At 41.2% G+C, this 20753-nt stretch overlaps 1 protein-coding gene across 2 annotated transcripts in view; it reads left to right on the plus strand.

Moving 5' to 3' along the window:
- LOC124798418 overlaps positions 1 to 20753 on the plus strand; it is a 141838-nt gene that overhangs the window by 23295 nt on the left and 97790 nt on the right. For both annotated transcript variants that reach the window (XM_047261816.1, XM_047261817.1), the window contains exon 2: positions 12381 to 12490. In XM_047261816.1, coding sequence (XP_047117772.1) covers positions 12381 to 12490 — 110 coding nt within the window. The remainder of the gene's footprint in view (positions 1 to 12380; positions 12491 to 20753) is intronic.

A 20753-nucleotide genomic window follows, 5' to 3' on the forward strand; every position in this document is an offset into this window, starting at 1 on the left:
TTTTTGCCTCAGTTCTGATGTAACTGTGCACCTGCAATCTCACCTGAAGATATCATGTTGTCAGGACGATGCTATCCGGCTGCATACCCTTGTAAGAGCATTAACCATTTCCAACCCTGTTTGTACAATAGACCGCTCACTGACTGACTACCACCATTTATGGTTGCTGACAAACCTGAAGGATCTGTCAGACAATTGGCAACATGGGCTCTAAAGCTTCATTATATTTTTTATAGAAGTATACAAAAATGGATGAAACACAAAAATAGTGTGGGCCTTTTGTGGAATCCATTGGAAGAACATTATATTGCTGGTGATATCCCACTCATTGCTGCACTAACAAACTTTGTAGCCGAGTGAAACAAAGATGTACTGTTAATGAAGACCATCTTAGATATGGAAGAAACTGTCGAAAGAATATTCAGAATAACAGATGAATAATTGTATCACAGGAATTATGACCTAATGCTACAGAAATGGTTGCTTGTCCTCCCAGTTTATTTACAAACAGGCCTACTAAAGTATTTGAATGACTATTGAACATCAGCCCATGTGGGATTGGCAAAGATCTTGGACAGGATCAGGAGCAGGCATCATTGGTAGTGAATCTGTAGTGATCTTTCAGATCAAGGCTCTTCCAATTGTTGAAGCTCTGGGAACCATCAGGTTTGTTATGGGAGACATAATTTTGAAGCATGGAGCAGCATGTATAATTATCTCTAACTGTGAAAGAGGGCCATTTTGTGTGATGAAATGGGACATTTACATAATATGTACAGTAACATGTTTCACATTCCAAAACGTTTTTGAAATTGAAACAGGACTCCCTGTCCGTGGCTATAAAATAATATAGGCCTAAATATAATTTTTTCAAAATAAACTTATAAAAATTGTGTTTTATTCTGTGTAAATAAGTAAAAATAGATATGATTGTATAACTCCAGAGTGATTCATTAACGAATATTAGTTGGGACCATACACATATGTACCCACTTAAAACTGCTGTTTTGGATAGACATTTTACTTGGTAAACATTGGTTGACTTGAAAATGGGCATAGCCTGAAACCAGTCATGGACTAAACATCCATGTCTAAAGTGCTCTGGACCTACTAGACAAACAGAATGAGCTGTGTTTTAAAGGCTATATGTTTGCAGAATCTATATTTATTTTCTTAGAGGAGATTTTCATCCTCCAAGTAATCACAATGGACATAAAACACGTCCCATAATTCTGCAGGTGATTGAGATCAAACAATGGAAAATCCAGGATGGACTGTAACAGTATTATGAGAAAGAAAGTTGCTACTCACCATATAGTGGATATGCTGAGTTGTTGATAGGCACAACAAAAAGACTTCCACAATTAAAGCTTTTGGCCATTGACCTTTGTCAACAAGACACACACACACACACACACACACACACACACACACACGCATGCAAATTACACACACAATGTACATATGTCTGACAGCCCTTCCAGAAAACAGGAGTGATGTGGGTTTTTTTCCAATTGCTTTGCTGGTCCAGCAACCTGTGATAAACTGCTACTAGAAGGGGAGTAAATTCTTTCACATAATCTATGGAGAATCTTACAAGTACAGGTCTAGATGCCTTTCCACTAACGAGTGATTTTAGTTGATCTTCTGTTGCGCAATTACTTATATCAATATCTACCATTTTGGCATGTGTGCGATGAGAGAAATAAGGAACTTTACTACAATCTGCAGTAGTGAAACAATTTTGGAAGAAGGGATTCAGTAGTTCGGACTTGTCCCTATTATCTTCTGTCTTGGTGCCATTTTGGTAACCCAGTGACCAAATAGATGGTTTCGAACCACTTATAGAAGTCACGTAATACCAAACCACCTTAATATTTTTATTCAGGTTGATAGTCAAAATTTTACTTTCAAAAGCATTAAATTCATGTTATATTGTTCTCCTTGCATTTATTTTGATCTTTTCCAACTTTTTAGTTTGTCAGCCAGGCTTGAGCTTCACTTAAGTCTGTGCTGCTTTCATAGCAATATTCTAATACGACTGCTGAATGATCATTCCCATCCTTCACAACCTTTTTTGGCATGTACTGTATTAAGGTGTGTTGTACAGTGGTTTCATTCACATTTATTTGTGCGTCACATCTTTATCCTCAGTGCTGAATATTTGATGATGTTGATGCTCAGTTACTCTACAGTTTGCTTCCAGACACTCTTGCTATGCACAAATATTTTCTTACCTTTCTGAACATTCCTTGTAACATCTTTAGTATCTGATGCTCTAACAGCTGTATGGTCAGTGATTCTCACTGATACATTAACTGACTTAAAAATTCAGGTCTCTTCATTACTAGGAGCTCAAAGAATTTCCTCACACAGCCCCGTAACTTACCGTGCGAAGTACTTTTTTTTTTTTTAAAGACAACATTCAGAATGTTGTGCATACTCTGTCTCTCCTCCCTTAGTAGGTAAAGTTGTTACAATCCCCCAGCCTCAGTAAGTGTAATGTGCCAGGATGACAGAGAGATGGCTCAGGAGAGAGGGTGAATCATGCGAGGGCATGTAGAGATACACAGACAAGTTTGGCATTGGCTTTTATTACTCCGAAGAATACACAATGCCCCTGCTGATCCAGATGCTGGCAGCATGGCATGTGTACATGTGCCAGCGCAAATACCAGCACCAGAATTTGCTACCATGGCACCGTGGCACTCTGCCTGTGTGACGTAACAGCTCCTGCCCTTCCCCAAGCAGCATGGCCAGCAGCGTCTGTCTGGGCAAACCGGAAGGCTGTGCCCACCCACCAGAGTGTGGCTGGCTGACTATTCTCACAAGTACTACTTGTGGTCACCATATAGAGCGTCGAAGGGTAACAACCAGCAGCCATCATTCGTCACTGTAGTAGAGCCTTAGCAGCTCCCCCCCCCCCCCCCCCTCCCCAACACCACCCCCCAACCCCCCTCCAGGTGGCTTGGTCGGGGATTGAGGAAGCCTTGAACCCGGAAGGCCGTGAGATTGCACTCCATCTCTACCCTTGCAGACAGTAGCTTGCAGTCTGTCTGATGACATCACCCAAAGTGCGGAGGCTCGCCGCTCCCATGCTCCTTGCACCATGCAGTGCCGAATTTCAAACCAGCCTTGCCATGACTGTGGCTTGTCCGTACTGTGGATCTTGGCAGTTGATTCAGTGGGCTGGATGGCTGTCGAAATCCATCACCAGGTGGTTGTCATGGTTGACCTGCAGCTTAAACAATCGTCATTCTTTCTGGTTCCAGCCGCAGGCAGAATGGTGACATAACTGCTTACCTTGACCCTCTGGGCTCCCTTATCTATACTCCTTTTCCTATGCCTCTGACGCGGTCCCTCTGGAGCTTATTCTAGTTCGTTGTGGCCCCCACATACAGGTTGCTAGGTGCTGTTGTAGCTGTAACATACATGTTTTTATAGCATGTTGGTGTCCTGTATTACACCTGATTACTCCACACACATCTCCATACACGATTATAGTGCCTGCCAGGCCATGGTTCCTCACTTGCAAACATTGTCATAAACCTGCCTCACAGAACCATTCCCCAAATATATGTGTGTACTTATTCATGGCACAGCAAATTGAAGTCTTTCTCTACTATATTCTTTGGCACTTCACATTCTGAGGAAATGGTCTACAAAAGCATCCAGTTACCATGTTTACGAGATCCTTATGACAATAAATATGCCACCACCATTCTGCCTATCCTTGTGAGGTGTGTGTGTGTGTGTGTGTGTGTGTGTGTGTGTGTGTGTGTGTGTGTTTATATATGAGTTTGGTATTTTACTGGCACTCACTTCTGGTTTCAGCTAGGTTTCTCTCCCTAATACCATATGGACATTGTTCCCTTTAATAAGCAATATCAATTCTGGGCCCTTGCCATGTATACTCTTGCAGTTTAGTAGTAGCACACTGATATTTTTTTTCTAATCAGTAAAGATTAAAATTCTTCTCTGAGAGTAATGTAGCTGAGCTATCACTGTAATTCATCTCTGACGCTATTTAGGGGTGTCTCTAACCTAAAAAAAATTCCATTGGATGATACACATGCTCTGCTATCAAGCTGTGAACTTGGCCACTGAACAACTCAGCAAGTGGGCTAAAATCAACAGATTAACTATCAACACCAAAAAGACAGCTTCCATGAACTTTCACACAACACAAAATGCAAATTCCTCTCAGCCATTTGTCACTGTAAATAACCAGCCAATAGATACCGACACTGTTTTCAAGTTCCTGGGTCTGTGGGTTCAAGATAACCTGAAATGGAATACACATACAGGAAAGGTAAATGCCATAATTAGTAGTGGCTGTTATGCATTGAGTAGGAAAGCAGAAAGGTGGAAGGAGTATATAGAGGGTCTACACAAGGGCGATGTACTTGAGGACAATATTATGGAAATGGAAGAGAATGTAGATGAAGATGAAATGGGAGATACAATACTGCATGAAGAGTTTAACAGAGCACTGAAAGACCTAAGTCGAAACAAGGCCCCGGGAGTAGACAACATTCCATTAGAACTACTGATGGCCTTGGGAGAGCCAGTCCTGACAAAACTCTACCATCTGGTGAGCAAGATGTATGAGACAGGCGAAATACCCTCAGACTTCAAAAACAATATAATAATTCCAATCCCAAAGAAAGCAGGTGCTGCCAGATGTGAAAATTACCGAACAATCAGTTTAATAAGTCACGTATGCAAAATACTAACGCAGATTCTTTACAGACAAATGGAAAAACTGGTAGAAGCTGACCTCGGGGAAGATCAGTTTGGATTCCGTAGAAATATTCAAACACGTGAGGCAATACTGACCCTATTACTTATCTTAGAAGAAAGATTAAGGCAAGGCAAACCTACATTTCTAGCATTTGTAGACTTAGAGAAAGCTTTTGACAATGTTGACTGGAATACTCTCTTTCAAATTCTAAAGGTGGCAAGGGTAAAATACAGGGAGCGAAAGGCTATTTACAATTTGTACAGAAACCAGATGGCAGTTATAACAGTCAAGGGGCATGAAAGAGAAGCAGTGGTTGGGAAGGGAGTGAGGCAGGGTTGTAGCCTTTCCCCAATGTTATTCAATCTGTATATTGAGCAAGCAGTAAAGGAAACAAAAGAAAAATTCAGAGTAGGTATTAAAATCCATGGAGAAGAAATAAAAAATTTGAGTTTCGCCGATGACATTGTAATTCTGTCAGAGACAGCAAAGGACTTGGAAGAGCATTTGAACGGAATGGACAGTGTCTTGAAAAGAGGATATAAGATGAACATCAACAAAAGCAAAACGAGGATAATGGAATGTAGTCGAATTAAGTCGGGCGATGCTGAGGGAATTAGATTAGGAAATGAGACACTTAAAGTAGTAAAGGAGTTTTGCTTTTTGGGGAGCAAAATAACTGATGATGGTCGAAGTAGAGAAGATATAAAATGTAGACTGGCAATGGCAAGGAAAGCGTTTTTGAAGAAGAGAAATTTGTTAACATCGTGTATAGATTTAAGTGTCAGGAAGTCATTTCTGAAAGTATTTGTATGGAGTGTAGCCATGTATGGAAGTGAATCATGGACGATAAATAGTTTGGACAGGAAGAGAGTAGGAGCTTTTGAAATGTGGTGATACAGAAGAATGCTGAAGATTAGATGGGTAGATCACATAACTAATGAGGAGATATTGAATAGAATTGGGGAGAAGAGGAGTTGGTGGCACAACTTGACAAGAAGAAGGGACCGGTTGGTAGGACATGTTCTGAGGCATCAAGGGATCACAAATTTAGCATTGGAGGGCAGTGTAGAGGGTAAAAATCGTAGAGGGAGACCAAGAGATGAATACACTAAACAGATTCAGAAGGATGTAGGTTGCAGTAGGTACTGGGAGATGGAGAAGCTTGCACAGGATAAGGTAGCATGGAGAGCTGCATCAAACCAGTCTCAGGACTGAAGACCACAACAACAACATACTGAAATCATGTGCTAGCCTGAAAACATTGACCAGCGCGTACTACGCTTACATACAAGCCCACCTAAAATATGGTGTGATATTCTGGGGAAATTCTCCAACTGCTCTGAGCACATTCAGAATCCAGAAGAGAGCAATGAGGATTATTACTGGGAGCAAACCCAGAGAATTCTACAAACCCATATTCAGAAAGTTGGAAATCCTTACACTGCCTTGCCTATACATTCTCGAGACTCTAAAATTTTTCAGAAACCACATAGTGCCAACTGACACCAGAGTCATAACAAATAATGAGATACATGAACACATCACCAGGAAAAATGCAAATCTGCATGTTTTACGTACAAACACTCAACTGTGTAAAAAGGGAGCTTTCCACATGGGCCTCCAACTGTTCAACAATCTTCCCACTAGTATTAAGTCCATCAAAGACAACATAAAATTTAGCAAAGCCATGAAGTCATGTTTGTTGTGCCACTGTTTTTACTCTGTAAATGAATACTTAGAACAGTAATCTTGCTATTTGTGTTAAATTGAAAACATTGAGCAATATAATACATTAAGATACTATAGGCCTATGTTAATATATGTTAACAATGTTAACTGATATATTCCGACATCTGCAACACACTGTGTACCATCAGATCACATGGAATAAATAAATAAAACCATTTCCTTTGTGTAGTGGATGCTTCACCTATTTAGAGAGCTGCTAGATTGAGAAATATATCTCTGAGATCATTGTAATATCATCTGAGCCTCTTGTTTAGATGGTCCATTCAAATTGTAGTCAGACAAATGCAAACATTTCTGAATGCTATGCTGCAGATAGTGGCCTTTGCTTCCTCCCTTTTGTGAGATTAGCTGCCTTACCCAATTCAGCTGACTATCAGAAGGAAACAAGGACAACCAAAGAACCAAGTGTCATTCATGCTGACATGAGATAAGATGTGAAAGTAATTACACCAAATGTGTTAAATAGCAGTCAGCTGAACCTCTTCCACATCTTGAACAAGACTTCTCAGAGAACATACTAGTGCACACTGACTGTTGAACAAACAGTGACTAATAGACAGGGTGTTACAAAAAGGTATGGCCAAACTTTCAGGAAATGTTCCTCACACACAAAGAGAGAAAATATGTTTTGTGGACATGTGTCCGGAAACGCTTACTTTCCATGTTAAAGCTCATTTTATTACTTCTCTTCAAATCACTTTAATCATGGAATGGAAACACACAGCAACAGAACGTACCAGCATGACTTCAAACACTTTGTTACAGGAAATGTTCAAAATGTCCTCTGTTAGTGAGGATACATGCATCCACCCTCTGTCACATGGAATCCCTGATGCACTGATGCAGTCCTGGAGAATGGCGTATTGTATTACAGCCGTCCACAATACGAGCACGAAGAGTCTCTACATTTGGTACCGGGGTTGTGTAGACAAGAGCTTTCAAATGCCCCCATAAATGAAAGTCAAGAGGGTTGAGGTCAGGAGAGTGTGGAGGCCATGAAATTGGTCCCCCTCTACCAATCCATCGGTCACCAAATCTGTTGTTGAGAAGCGTACGAACACTTCGACTGAAATGTGCAGGAGCTCCATTGTGCATGAACCACATGTTGTTTCGTACTTGTAAAGGCACATGTTCTAGCAGCACAGGTAGAGTATCCCGTATGAAATCATGATAATGTGCTCCATTGAGCGTAGGTGGACGACGAAACTAAAATGAGCTCTATCATGGAAATTAAGCGTTTCCAGACACATTTCCACATAACATCTTTTCTTTATTTGTGTGTGAGGAATGTTTTCTGAAAGTTTGCCCGTACCTTTTTGTAACACCCTGTATTCATTCTTTGATTTTTATCTACACTCTGCAAGAAATCAACCATTGGCCAGTAGACAACACATCCCATGCTGACTCAGATGTGTTGTCAGCACTGGACAGCATTCATCTCTGTTGTGTAAGGGGACAGCTGTACAGCCAATACAAACATTCACGTTCTGCCCAGAGATACGGGATACCAGTGCTGTCTGCTGCTCGCCCTTGAATGAGGACAAATCAGCCATATTCGTTGGAAGGTGTAGTAGCACTGGAGTTTTCAGCTTTTATCACATAGAACCCAATGCTGTTGCAGCTTAGGGCAGCAGTGTAATTTGGTTCGAACAGGGAGTTATAAACCAACAGTGGACACAGCTCACTATTCGCCACACCAAAACAGGGTTTATTGTGTGGCTTCACTCCCTGTCATTGTAGCAAGGCCAACCAGTATCCTGAAAGAGCAGTAGGAGACCCTTTACTAATTCTTAGTTAGACACAGTTTCTTCAGGACTTGATAACCTAATTTTCTGTGCCTTTAATCTCCTATGCTTCACATTTGAAGATTTGGTTGGGTGCAGTTTCATCACACTCACCGCACATTCTACACTTAGGGGCTTTTTTCTCTGTACCCATTGCGCGTAGATGTTTCCTAAAATTCCCATGGCCAGTCATTAGTTCTACCATGAGTTTATCTGTCTCTTGTTCAAACTCAGGATTACAGATTGTTTCTTAAAACATGGCTTTGCACCATTAGTGTGCCACATTTTCGTTTTTGGATCATAGTCCAATATTCTAAGTCCTGCTTTCGCATCCATCTTCGTAATTTTGTTTTAGCTGTCACCTTAGTTCTGGTCCAATAAATGGAGCCATCACACATTCCTGACCAATCTATCAGCTTGTTCATTGCCACTGATTCCTAAGTGACCAGAGATCAACAGCAGGTTTACCCTGTTGCTTTCCCCTAGTCTCACAAGGGCTCATTGCAGGGGCTGATAAAGGTTTCAGAGCTGCTTGGCTGTATGAGTAAATACAAGTGTTATGATCTTAGTATTGGAGGGCAGCATGGAGGGTAAAAATCATAGAGGGAGACCAAGAGATGAATACACTAAGCAAATTCAGAAGGATGTGGGTTGCAATAGGTACTGGGAGATGAAGAAGCTTGCACAGGATAGAGTAGCATGGAGAGCTGCATCAAACCAGTCTCAGGACTGAAGACCACAACAACAACAACAACAACATGATCTTTGTATCATCTACGCAAATTCTCCTCCATGCACACCCTAATAGTGAATATTTTTTCCTGATATACCATAGACAGCTTCCATAGAGATATTTCACTCTTAGTCTTGGCTGTATTTTGTATATCCTGGCTCCATGGATCCAGTGCCTCTGTATGGTTTTTTTTATCCATCAGTAAAGCAGACTATTCTCTTGCACAGTGTCATGGTTCATTCTTCCACTGTTCCTTACTTCCAATTGTTACATTGAAAGGTTTGTTGAAGCAGCTGGAAATTACTGTATAATTGACCGTTCCTATATTTGCAAGATTCCCTGTATTGGTGTGGAATTCTGGATATCCTAAAGGTATCCAGTTATTTCCAGGTTTTAGCCTGATGAGGCCCTTGGTGCTGCATTCACTTTAGCCCAAAAGTGTAATGAGGGCATGTCCAGCATGGTCTCCATCCCAGCAGTGGATGTGCTGCTAATACTGCCTATTATGGCTGAGCAGGCCACTCTTTGTACCTTTGCTAAGCTCCTTAAAAGCCACCTTCAGTTCTACTTTGTTCCACCAAATTGCAGCCCTATAAATTATCATAGGTCTTATTACAGTGATGTGTATCCAATATGTACTCTTGTGGTTTAGACCTCAGTTTTTCCATAGGCTTTTCTGGTGTTCATCAGAGTACCTTTCACCTTGGAATATATACTCCTTTTATAAAGGATCTGTGACAGTTTTACATACAGGGTTACTCCTAAATATTTCACAACCCCCTCTACAGATAGAATTTCATGGAAAAGCTTAAAATTCCTGTGTATGGGATAGACGTCCTTCCTTGTAAATGGTGCTACAACAATTTTTTTTTAAAGTCTGGACCTTAGATCCTGTTTTCTGCACCAGTTCTGCACAATGTTCAGTGACATAATGCCATTGTTCTAACAGTGCAAGCAAATTTGCCAAGTATTACTGCGACTAAGTCATCTGGGTATCCTTGGCAAAAGTAGTCTCTAGTGTTTAACTCTTCAATGAGTTCATTCATCTCTAGGTAGTGGGTACAGAACCTCTCCTTGCAGGCACACTCTGGTGATATTGATCACCATTTGTTCGTTCTTTGTGGTGGCTTCCCCTTTCTTGTGTTTAACATGATCCTAATCCACCTACATATGGTAATCTCAATGCCATGCTCTTCTGTAATTATAACCATTGGTTCAAAGGTTGTATAGCTAAAAGCCCCCTCAATGCAGAGAGGAAGTTCTTGAAAATGTAGAGATTTTTCCACCTTCCCAACAGGTTCGGTAGTTGCTGTTTTACGTGCTGTGCCTGGTTGATATGCATGTTGGTTTATATGTAAAGGAACCTCTGTTAGCCTCCTTTCCTTAATGTGCACCTTAGGCAGTTTTCCTAATGTCTTTAAAAGGAATGATAGACTGATCGATCTCATATCCATCGCTTTGGTATGATCAGTTCTCTCGGGTTTCGGAATGAAAACAATCTTCACTGTATTCCAAGCATTAGTAATGATTCCTACTACTAGGCTAACCCTAAACAGCCTGCATAGGAATCTAGTTAAACTCTATCCTGTTTGTTGCTGTGGAGTGGAAAGGCAGCAGCTTACATACAATTAATTGTGGCCAACACAGCTTCTAGCTGTTTCTGGATGGCAGCTATTTCCCCTTGTGTTGACACACAACAAGCACAGTCCGTACCCATTTCCTACTGTGCAAAACAGCATAATATTACAGAAACTCTAACCATAGAAATCACAGACTAATTGAGAAATTACAGGGAGACTGATATACCAAGAGAACAAAGATTGTTTGTTCTTAGCCAGACATCTTTATATGTGTGCATACATGTTTCTATGTAGATGAAGCTTGTCTGTAAAATAAGGTCTCCATTTTTTTCCACATATGAAACACATTTATTGGCAATGAATGTTACATTAATGGAAAGGTTGCACTTTCAGCTATTTTTTTGTTGTAGTCACCATTGTGATTGGTGCATATTTACATGTGCTGTGGCATTTTTTGTCTACCCTTGTCATAGAACTCGCCTGCCACATTGCGTAGTTAGTACTTGACCTTGTTGGTCTGGAAATGCATTACAACCAGATGTGACTTCGACTCAGGAAACAGATGAAAGTCAGTAGTTGCTGTGTGTGGGCTGTGTGTGTGTGGGGGGGGGAGGGGGGGGGGGAGGATTGGTGAGGATACCCCATCCAGACGGAGCCAGGAGATTAGCTGTTGCATGGGCAGTATGGGGTCATACATTGTCATGATGAAAACACACTCCCTTCGTCAGTATTTCCATCCTTCAATTCCAAATGGAATGATACAGTTTTTTTAAATTCTCTCACAGTAGTGATCAGCATTAATGGTTGTGCTGGTAGGCATAAACTCACACAGCAATACACCTTTTCTATCCCAGAACACACTGGCTATAACTTTGCCAGTAGACCGTGTTTGTTTGAACTTTCATGGCTTCGACGAACTCAAATGCCGCCACTGACGAGACTTTTCCTTACTTTCAGGTGTTGTGTAGTGTACCCAGATTTTGTCATCATTGATAATTGAATCCAAAAATTCCTCGTCCTGTTCTTCATTGTGCTCCAGGAATCCGTGGACCGCTCCAACATGTTGCCATTTATGATCTTCGATGAGCGTTTTGGGGATGCACGTGCACACCTTGCGATAGTGCAAATGTTTGGTCAGAATCTTGTCAGTTGTACTCTTACTGACTTCAGGGATCCATTTGCACAGCTCACAAACTGTCTCTCACTGATCTTCAAGCATTTCTTCTTCCACATTTGCAACTGTTTTGGCCAAAACTGGTGAAGGTGAACTAGGATGTTATTCGTCATGGATGTCTTTATGTCCATTCTTGAACTCTCTGACCCACTTCTGCATGTTTTTGATGTCCATACACTGTGGCCCATAGACTTTGCGTACTGACATTGAATGTCAATGGGGATAGTGTCCTTGGCACTCAAAAAACTTATTACTTCATACAACTAGCACCTGGCGGGAGAAGCGAGGGGGAACTCCATCACAACGCTGCCCAGTTAATACTCAGTGTCACAGTAAATTCATGTTGGTAGGGATTTGAATGGGGCGAGCCAAGGTACGCACCAGTGTTGCTAGAATTAACGTAAAAGCATTTTATCACAGCTCTAGCATCTTGGAGACCATATTTTATGAACACATCTCGTATGTTGTTTTTGGTAACAGTTTCTCATAGTAATGTTTCACACGCTTTATAAGTATTTGAATTTTATACATGTGCTTTCCATATTGTCATAAGATTTTTATATAATGTCTGTGTTGTCATGATTTGATAAGGTTTAAAAGTTTTTATGTTTTACAGGCTGAGAAAATCAGTCTTCGACCCCGACCAATTGCACCTAAACCAGTAATGTTCCTAATATCACCAGAGACTGCAGTAGCAGGCACAGATAGTACACAAGACAATCCGCCGTAAGTGCTTGCTTAAAATACAAAATTTATAAGTTACATTCAGTAATTTATTTTTTGTTTTATTGAATTAGCATGAGTTCCATGTGGTACTATTTGTTGTTATTTATATCAAACTAGTTCTTGATGACCTGGGCGGCTGGCTGTGGCCATTACCAGACTGACTTCTGCTAACATCTCTGTCAGGCATGAAGATTGTGTAAATATGCTCCAAGGTTTGGCTGTCTGTATGGGCAGGTGCTCCATCCTGTTGGATGTAACTGGAGGTCTTTTCCTCCTCTGTTAACGCATTCATTCATGTCCAGTCATATCTACTTGTCTGGGCCACTTTTATTTGCCTCACTCTGTAGTTTTATACCTTAACACATTTGATGAAGTCATGTTAATAGATACAGCTGAAATTTTCAAATTTTGTGAGGCAGGATCCATGGTGGACATGTCACAACTTGCTCCAGTGCACATTTGGACCTGCTCATACATGCACTGAAACTAGTAGATCAAGCTCATAACAGTTTCGTGTTGCTGTTGATTTGTTAACTCTGAGAGCTGTTGCAATAGATAAAGAAAGACACAAGTAATTTTGTATTACTGTTGTTGTCAACAGCTGACAGTGAGGCAGTGTTTTAGGGAACAAAGTTTTTTGTAAAGATTACCTGCATCATTTTACCTTATTTAGCTAAGTTAGAGAGTTTCAGTTATAATTTCAGCCTTGAGGATAATCCTCACACTTATTAACCTTTCATTTTAGTCATAGCTAAGATATAACTAATGAATTAATTTAAAGTTAATTTAGATAATTCAATAATTTGATTCCTCATACTCAAGCTTTAATACCCAACCACACTACAGAGCAACAATTTGATAAATGCAAGAAGCTACCTATTGCCAGACAGATTTAGAATGTAGGTTAATCTTTCCTGTTTTATAATGTATTTTCCAGGATGGAAATGACAAACAGAAATAAGGAAAGACAGCTTTGTATGCCTGCTTCTTCAACAACACAGATTTTATTGAATACCCATTAAGTACAAATAAATCACAGCAAATAATAGATTCTGACTCTTTGTGAACCAAACAGAAACAAAGACTTCTAGACTTTATAATAAAAGTACTCCAGAGATTTGCTGAATAATTCAAATGTTGTGCTGGAGAACACTGTAACTTTATCAAGTTGGGAAGCATTCTAATACAAATCACTCTCTCGGTGCATACATGTTGTTTGGTGCTCTTGTGATAGCCACAACATGCAGTGGATGAAGGAAACTGGACTGTATTAAGAAAATAGATATATCTGTGTGCAGGCCAAACATCAACAGGTGGAAATATCAAGAGTCCCAAATCGTCCAGAAAGTAGATAAGTATATTCAGCACTCTCATAAATAAGTTGTATGGAGAGCATATAGTACACATCAGCAACCTTAAACCAGTGAGACCCAGTCCGTCAGTTGCAGTCCTTAAATCTGCTACTGCTGTTGCAACTGCAACTGCAACTTTGTGCCAGCGGAGTTCTCTCTCCATTCTGCACATGGTGACCTCAAGAAACGTATGCATAGTTCAGTCAGTGTAAGAAGACACAGCAGTCAGTTGCAACTTGCATGTATTGCAGCATATCCAGATTTTGGTCACGGAGTAACCATCTTCAATGCAGCAGGTAAAGTTAATACATTTCAGCTGTTATTTGACATAGTCCCTCTAGGACTATATACATCAAGACTTAACAAATTGAGTGCAGTTTGAACTCTTGATGTGTGTACTCCAACAGAGACTATGTCAGATTATGGCTGAAATGTGTTAACATTATCTGCTGCATTGGAGATGGTCACTCAGTGACCAAAGTCGAGATCTGCAACAATAAACACAAGTTGCAGCTGAATGCTGTACCTTCTTTCACTAGTTGAAAGAAGTACAGTCGCTGAGTGCTTCCAGGTACCAGATGGAATAAATTTAGTATGTACAATTACATTGATTGATCCATCAATACATCTGGCAGTACTACAAGAATAACAACTTACCATCAGGTGATTTATATGTGGACTGTTGATACATGTATGTCCGAATTTCTGGTCTGTTTTGTATATGTAAGCGCCACCCAGCAATCATCAACATGTCAGTGGTTTCCTTGACTCATTTTAATGTGTAATTTAATTTAAATATTTCTACTGTAGGTTAAAATTAATCATGTAAGAACTCTGTCAGCTGGAAGTAAACAAAACTGTCATCCCTCCCCATAAGGGACTATACACAAGAACATACTTACTGAGGTCTACAGTTAATATCACTTTAAAAAGACTACTATGCATACAGTTCTATGTAATGAATCTGGGAGTAGACTGACATATGCATTACATTGCTGTTAACACCCAAAGTGTTGTATCACGATTGTTTCAATACAGCTTTCTGTATTACATATTCCAATCAAATTGCAAGACATACACCTACCTAGCTGATTTATATCAGCAGATATGAACTTGATACATTGCAATTAAATTGTATTCTCAAGTTATTGATGTCAAGTTTACATTAACTTAAGGAAGTCAAAATTGTAGAAGTGAATGTTGCTCTGAAATGTTGTGTTAGGGGGACTGTAGTGAGACAATGTTCTACCAGGCGCTAGCTGATGTCCCAGTACACCTAACTACATCTACATCTACATCTACATATATACTCTGGCAGAGGGTATGTCCCATTGTACTGTTTATTAGGGTTTCTTCCCATTCCATACATGTATGGAGTGTGGGGAGAATGATTGTTTGAATGCCTCTGTGGATATGTAATTATCCAGATCTTATCCTCACAATGCCTATGTGAGTGATACATAGGAGACTGTAGTACATTCCTAAAGTCATCATTTAAGCCATTTCTTGGAACTTTCTCTGGGTAGTTTATGTCTATCATCAAGAGTCTTCCAGTTCAGTTCATTCATGATCTGTCCCACAGATCAAACATATGACCATCCACCTCTGTATATCTTCAGTATGCCTTGTTAGTCCTGTTTGGTCCCACACATTTGAATAATATTCTAGAACGGGTTATATGGGTGATTTTCAAGCAGTCTCCTTTGTATACTGATTGCACTTCCCCAGTGTTCTACCAGTAAACTGAAGTCTGTCACCTGCTTTCCCCATGACTGAGCTTATGTGATCATTCCATTTCATATCCCTAAAAAGTGTTACATCCAGTATTTGTATGAGTTAGCCAGTTCCAACAGTGACTCATTGATGTTCTAGGATATTATATATTTTTTTTCGTTTTGTTAAGTGCAGAATTTTACATTTCTCAACATTTAAAGCAAGTTGCGAATTGTTGCACCATTTTGAAGTCTTATAAAGATTTGACTGAATATTTATGGGGCTTCTTTCAGATAGTACTTCATTATAGGTAACTGCACCATCTGCAAAAAGTCTAAGGTTTCTATTAATATTGTCTGCAAGTTCATTAATATACAATGTGAACAACAAGGATCCCAACACACTTCACTGTGACACACCTGAAGTTACTTCTACATCTGACAATGACTCTCCATGCAAGATAACATGCTTCATCCTCCCTACCAAGAAGCCCTCAGTACAGTCACAAATTCCACTTGATACTGCATATGATTGTACAGGTGTGATACTGAGTCAAATGCTTTTTGAAAATCAAGGAATACTGCGTACACCCAGTTGCCTTGATCCAAAGCTTTCAGTATGTCATGTGGGAAAAGTGCGAGTTGGGTTTCACATGACTGACATTTTTGAAATCTGTGCTGGTTGGAATTGAGGAGGTCATTCAGTTCAAGATGCATCAGTATGTTTGAACTCAGAATATGTCCTGAGATTCTACAACAAATCAGTGTCAAGAATATTGGATGATAGTTTTTGAGTTACTTCTACTACCCTTCTTGTAGATGGGGGTGACCTGTGCCTTTTTCCAAGAACCGGGTAAGGTTTTTTGTTTGAGGGATCTACAATACATTATAGTTAGGAGAGGGACTAACTCAGCTGCAAATTCAGTGTGGAATCTGACAGGGATTCCGTCGGGGACCAAAGCTCTGTTCAATTTTAATGATTTCCACTGTGTCTCAGCACAACTGATACTAATACCTGTTTCATTCATCTTTTCCATGGCATCAGGATTAAATTGAAGCAATCCTCCTGGATTTTCCTTTATAAAGGAACATTTGAAAATGGAATTAAGCATTTCAGCTTTTGCTCTGCAACCCTCAGCTTTATTTCCTGTCTCATTCATTAGGGACTGGACTCTAACTTTGGTGCCATTAATAGCCTTTGCATATGACCAGAATTTCTTGGAGTTTTATAAAAGATCACCTGACAATATTCTGCTACGATAGTCATTGAAAGCATCGTGCATTTCTCCCTTCACAGCTAAATGCATTTCATTCAGCATCTCTTTATCTATAGCCCTAAGCTTTGTTTTACACCTACTATGCAGTAATCTCTGTTTCTTTAGAAGTTTCTTTGCAGTGACTGTATACCATGGAGGTTCCCTCCCATTATGAACTGTTTGACTGAGTACATGTCTGTCCAGTGCATGTTCAACTATCTTTTAAACTTGAGCCATAGTTCCTCTATATGCTTCTGCCCTGTGTTGAAAGTTTCAAGTTCCTCATTGAGATATGGCATTACTGATTTTTTTTAAATCTAGTTTACTAAACATATGTATCTTTCTGCTTGTTTTAGTTGTCTTTGTACCTTGGTAATCATTGTTGCCACAACTGCGCCATGGTCGCTGATGCCAGTTTTGGTGTGAACACCCCAAAGAAGTCAGGTCTCTTTGTTGTCATTAGCTCCAGCATATTTCTATCATGTACGGGGTTCCTATTTGTACTAGGTAGTTTCCAGAGAATGCATTTAGTAATGTTTCACAAGATCTGTTATCCACCAATAACAAAACTGTAATTTTTCCAATTAATTGTGGGATAATTAAAGTCACCACCAATGATTAAAGTATGATTGAGGAACTTACATACAATGAACTGAGGCTTTCAGTTTCATCGAGAAGGATCCAGTTATTATTTTATTTCCACCCCTGATACTGAGATATGCACCCAAACAGTCTCATGTGCAGCTTCAATTTCTATCTTGGTGGATTTGAGTTTCTTGTCTACTGCGACAAATACACCACCTCCATTTCCCATTTGCCTAGCCTTTTGAAATGTGCTTAAATTTTCCTCAAAACTCTCACTGCTGTCGATCTTAAGTTTCAACCATCTTTCTGTACCTAGTATTATGTGAGCTTCACTGCTTTTCATGAGAGCTCCAAACTCTTTCCCTTTGTTGTGATCTTACAATGATACTGGATTTCCGAAGCTGTTGTTTTCTGGATTGGATGGAGACTCACCTAATCTAAGACACTATTGTGTGCCCCCACACACAGTCAATTACTTAAGTTGCAGCCTCTGATGTGTAGTGCACACCTGACCCATTTAGAGGGACCCTACAGGTCTCAACCACATGGTGCAAGTCCAGGAAGTCTTAGCCTAGCTTGTCGCAGAACCTTTGAAGTCTCTATTTCAGTCTTTCCACTCGGCTGAGAACCAAAGAACCTTGATCAGTTTTGGGGACAATACTGCAAATTGTGAGCTTTGTTGAAACTCAGTGCACAAGGCTGGTCTTCTCAAACTTCTCTGCCAGTTGGTGGACTGACCCAAGACAACAGGCATCATTTGTTCCAGCGTGCACCACAATCAGCAGTTGACTGTATACTGTTCCATCAATGGCTGCAGGAATAGCCTCTTCAACATGTTGAATGAGGCCCCCAGGCACACACACTGAGTGCATGTGGTGTCCTTTCCTGTCCCTTGCTGCCATTTCCCTAAGGGGTACCATCATTCACCATATGTTGGAACTGCTGATGATTAATAGGCCCCTACCCTTTTGCATTTGCCTGCTCTTAACACCAGACAAACACAGGTGTTCCCGGTCTCCCCCCCCCCCCCCCCCCCCCCTCCCGACAAAAATCCACCATGGATCCTTGCTCCTTACATTTGCGTCATACACAAAAGTTTCCTTATCTCTAGCCAGATACCAGTCCCACATACTGTTCCTGTGTTGTTGCTTGGCTCATGAAATCCCTCCTAATGGCCTTACCATCAAATTACTCATCTCTGTCTCTGGTTGCCACCCCTCCTTCCACAATGACCTCCACCTGCTCAGATTCCGCCAATCCTTAGCCCTCACCAACATAGTCCTGCAAAACCATATCAACCAAGCCCAATTTTCCTTGCAGTGCCTTCACTCCAACTGCAAAATTATCCTGCTATGTAATCCCAAATTCCTGCAACCCAGATCTCACATTGAAACTCTTGCCCTGCAGGAACTTGAGCAACATGCACAACGCCACCTCAAAAAGCTCTCCATCCTACTCACTTCCTACTCCTGCCTCGGAGTACCACTGTCCACCATTTCTACAACAACCTCCAAACCTCCCCCACACCCCCTCACAGCTGAAAAACCCTGTCTCGCAGACCTACTACACTTACCCACCCTCCAAAACCCCCTGCCACCACCACACATAATCCAAAACCTAAACAGACCCGCAACACTCTTGTTGCCATTTCCTCCAGAAGCCTAAGTCCTACAGAAATATCAGTCCTTTCCAAAGGCCTCACCTTTTGCCCCACTTCCAAATCCAACCATGCCGGACTAGTTAAGGACCTTCTCACCTTCTCCCAGTTCCTACAGTGGAAACACTTTTTCGCCACCAACCTGACCAGTCAGACTCAACCAAAGACCAATATTGAACCTTGCCTAACGCAGTTCACTCCTCCATCCAACCGTGATCCACCCCCACTGCCTCCAAACCACCCCCTGTTAACTTTCCAGAATTTCTTAACCTCGAACCTTGCCTCAACATCATTCCCCAAATCCCTCAACATGCAAACTAACCGTACATCCACAGAAAGAACCGCAGTCCACCATCTAAAAACTGATCCCGACCTTATAATCCTACCTGCTGACAGAGGCTCCACCACTGTTGTTTTGAACCGCAAGGATTACATGGCAGAAGGACTCTGTCAGCTGTCAGATACTTCTACCTACAAACCATGCCACAGTGATCCCATTCCAGTAATCCTGCAGGATCTCCAGTCACTACTCAAATCCTTAGGCTCATCCCAGAACTCCTCCCCAGAGTCCATCTCTCTACTTACCCCTACCACTCCCCACACACCCACCTCCTACATGCTTCCTAAAGTCCATAAACCCAACCACTCAGGACGCCCCATTGTGGCCGGTTACTGTGCCCCCACTGAGAGAATCTCTGCTTTCGTAGACTAACACCTTCAAACTGTTACTCAGAACCAATCCTCCTATATAAAAGATACCAACCATTTCCTCAACCGACTCTCCACAGTTCCTGTCTCTTTACCACATGGTGCCCTCCTCGTCACTACTGATGCCACCTCCCTGTGCACTTAACATTCCTAATGCCCATGGCCTTACTGCTTTCAAACACTACCTTTCTAGATGCCCTATGGATTCCAAACCAACAACCTCCTTCCTAGTCTCCATGACCAACTATATCCTTACCCACAATTACTTCTCCTTTGAAGGCATTACCTACAAACAAATCTGCAGTACGGCTATGGGCACCCACATGGCACCATCCTATGCAAACCTATTCATGGGCCATCTAAAGGAATCCTTCCCAAAATACCAGAATCCTAAACCCCTTACCTGGTTCAGATTCATTGATGACATCTTTGCTGTCTGGATTGAAGGTGGAAACACCTTATTCACTTTCCTTCAGAACCTCAACAACTTCTCCCCCATTTGCTTCACCTGGTCCTACTCAACCGAACAAGCCACCTTCCTAAATGTTGACCTTCACCTCAGAATGGCTACATCAGTACCTCCGTCCATATCAAACCTACTAACCACCAGCAATACCTCCACTTCGACAGCTGCCATCTATTCCATACCAAGAAGTCCCTTCTGTGCAGCCTAACCTTGGTCATCGCATCTGCTGTGACGAGCGGTCCCTCTCAAAATATACTTAGGGTCTCACTGAAGCCTTCACTGACCTTAATTATCCACCCATCCTTGTACAAAACCAAATCTCCCATGTCTTATCTTTCCAGTCTCCCACCACCTCCCAAGTCCCACAGTCCGGCCACAGAGGAGCATTCCCCTCATAACTCAGTACCATCCGGGACTGGAGCAACTGAATTACATTCTCCACCAGGGTTTCGATTATCTTTCGCCGTGCCCTGAAATGAGAAATGTCCTGCCCACTATACTTATCACCCCTCCTACCTTGGTATTCC

Source organism: Schistocerca piceifrons, chromosome 5 (genome assembly GCF_021461385.2).
Source record: "Schistocerca piceifrons isolate TAMUIC-IGC-003096 chromosome 5, iqSchPice1.1, whole genome shotgun sequence".
Taxonomy (NCBI): domain Eukaryota; kingdom Metazoa; phylum Arthropoda; class Insecta; order Orthoptera; family Acrididae; genus Schistocerca; species Schistocerca piceifrons.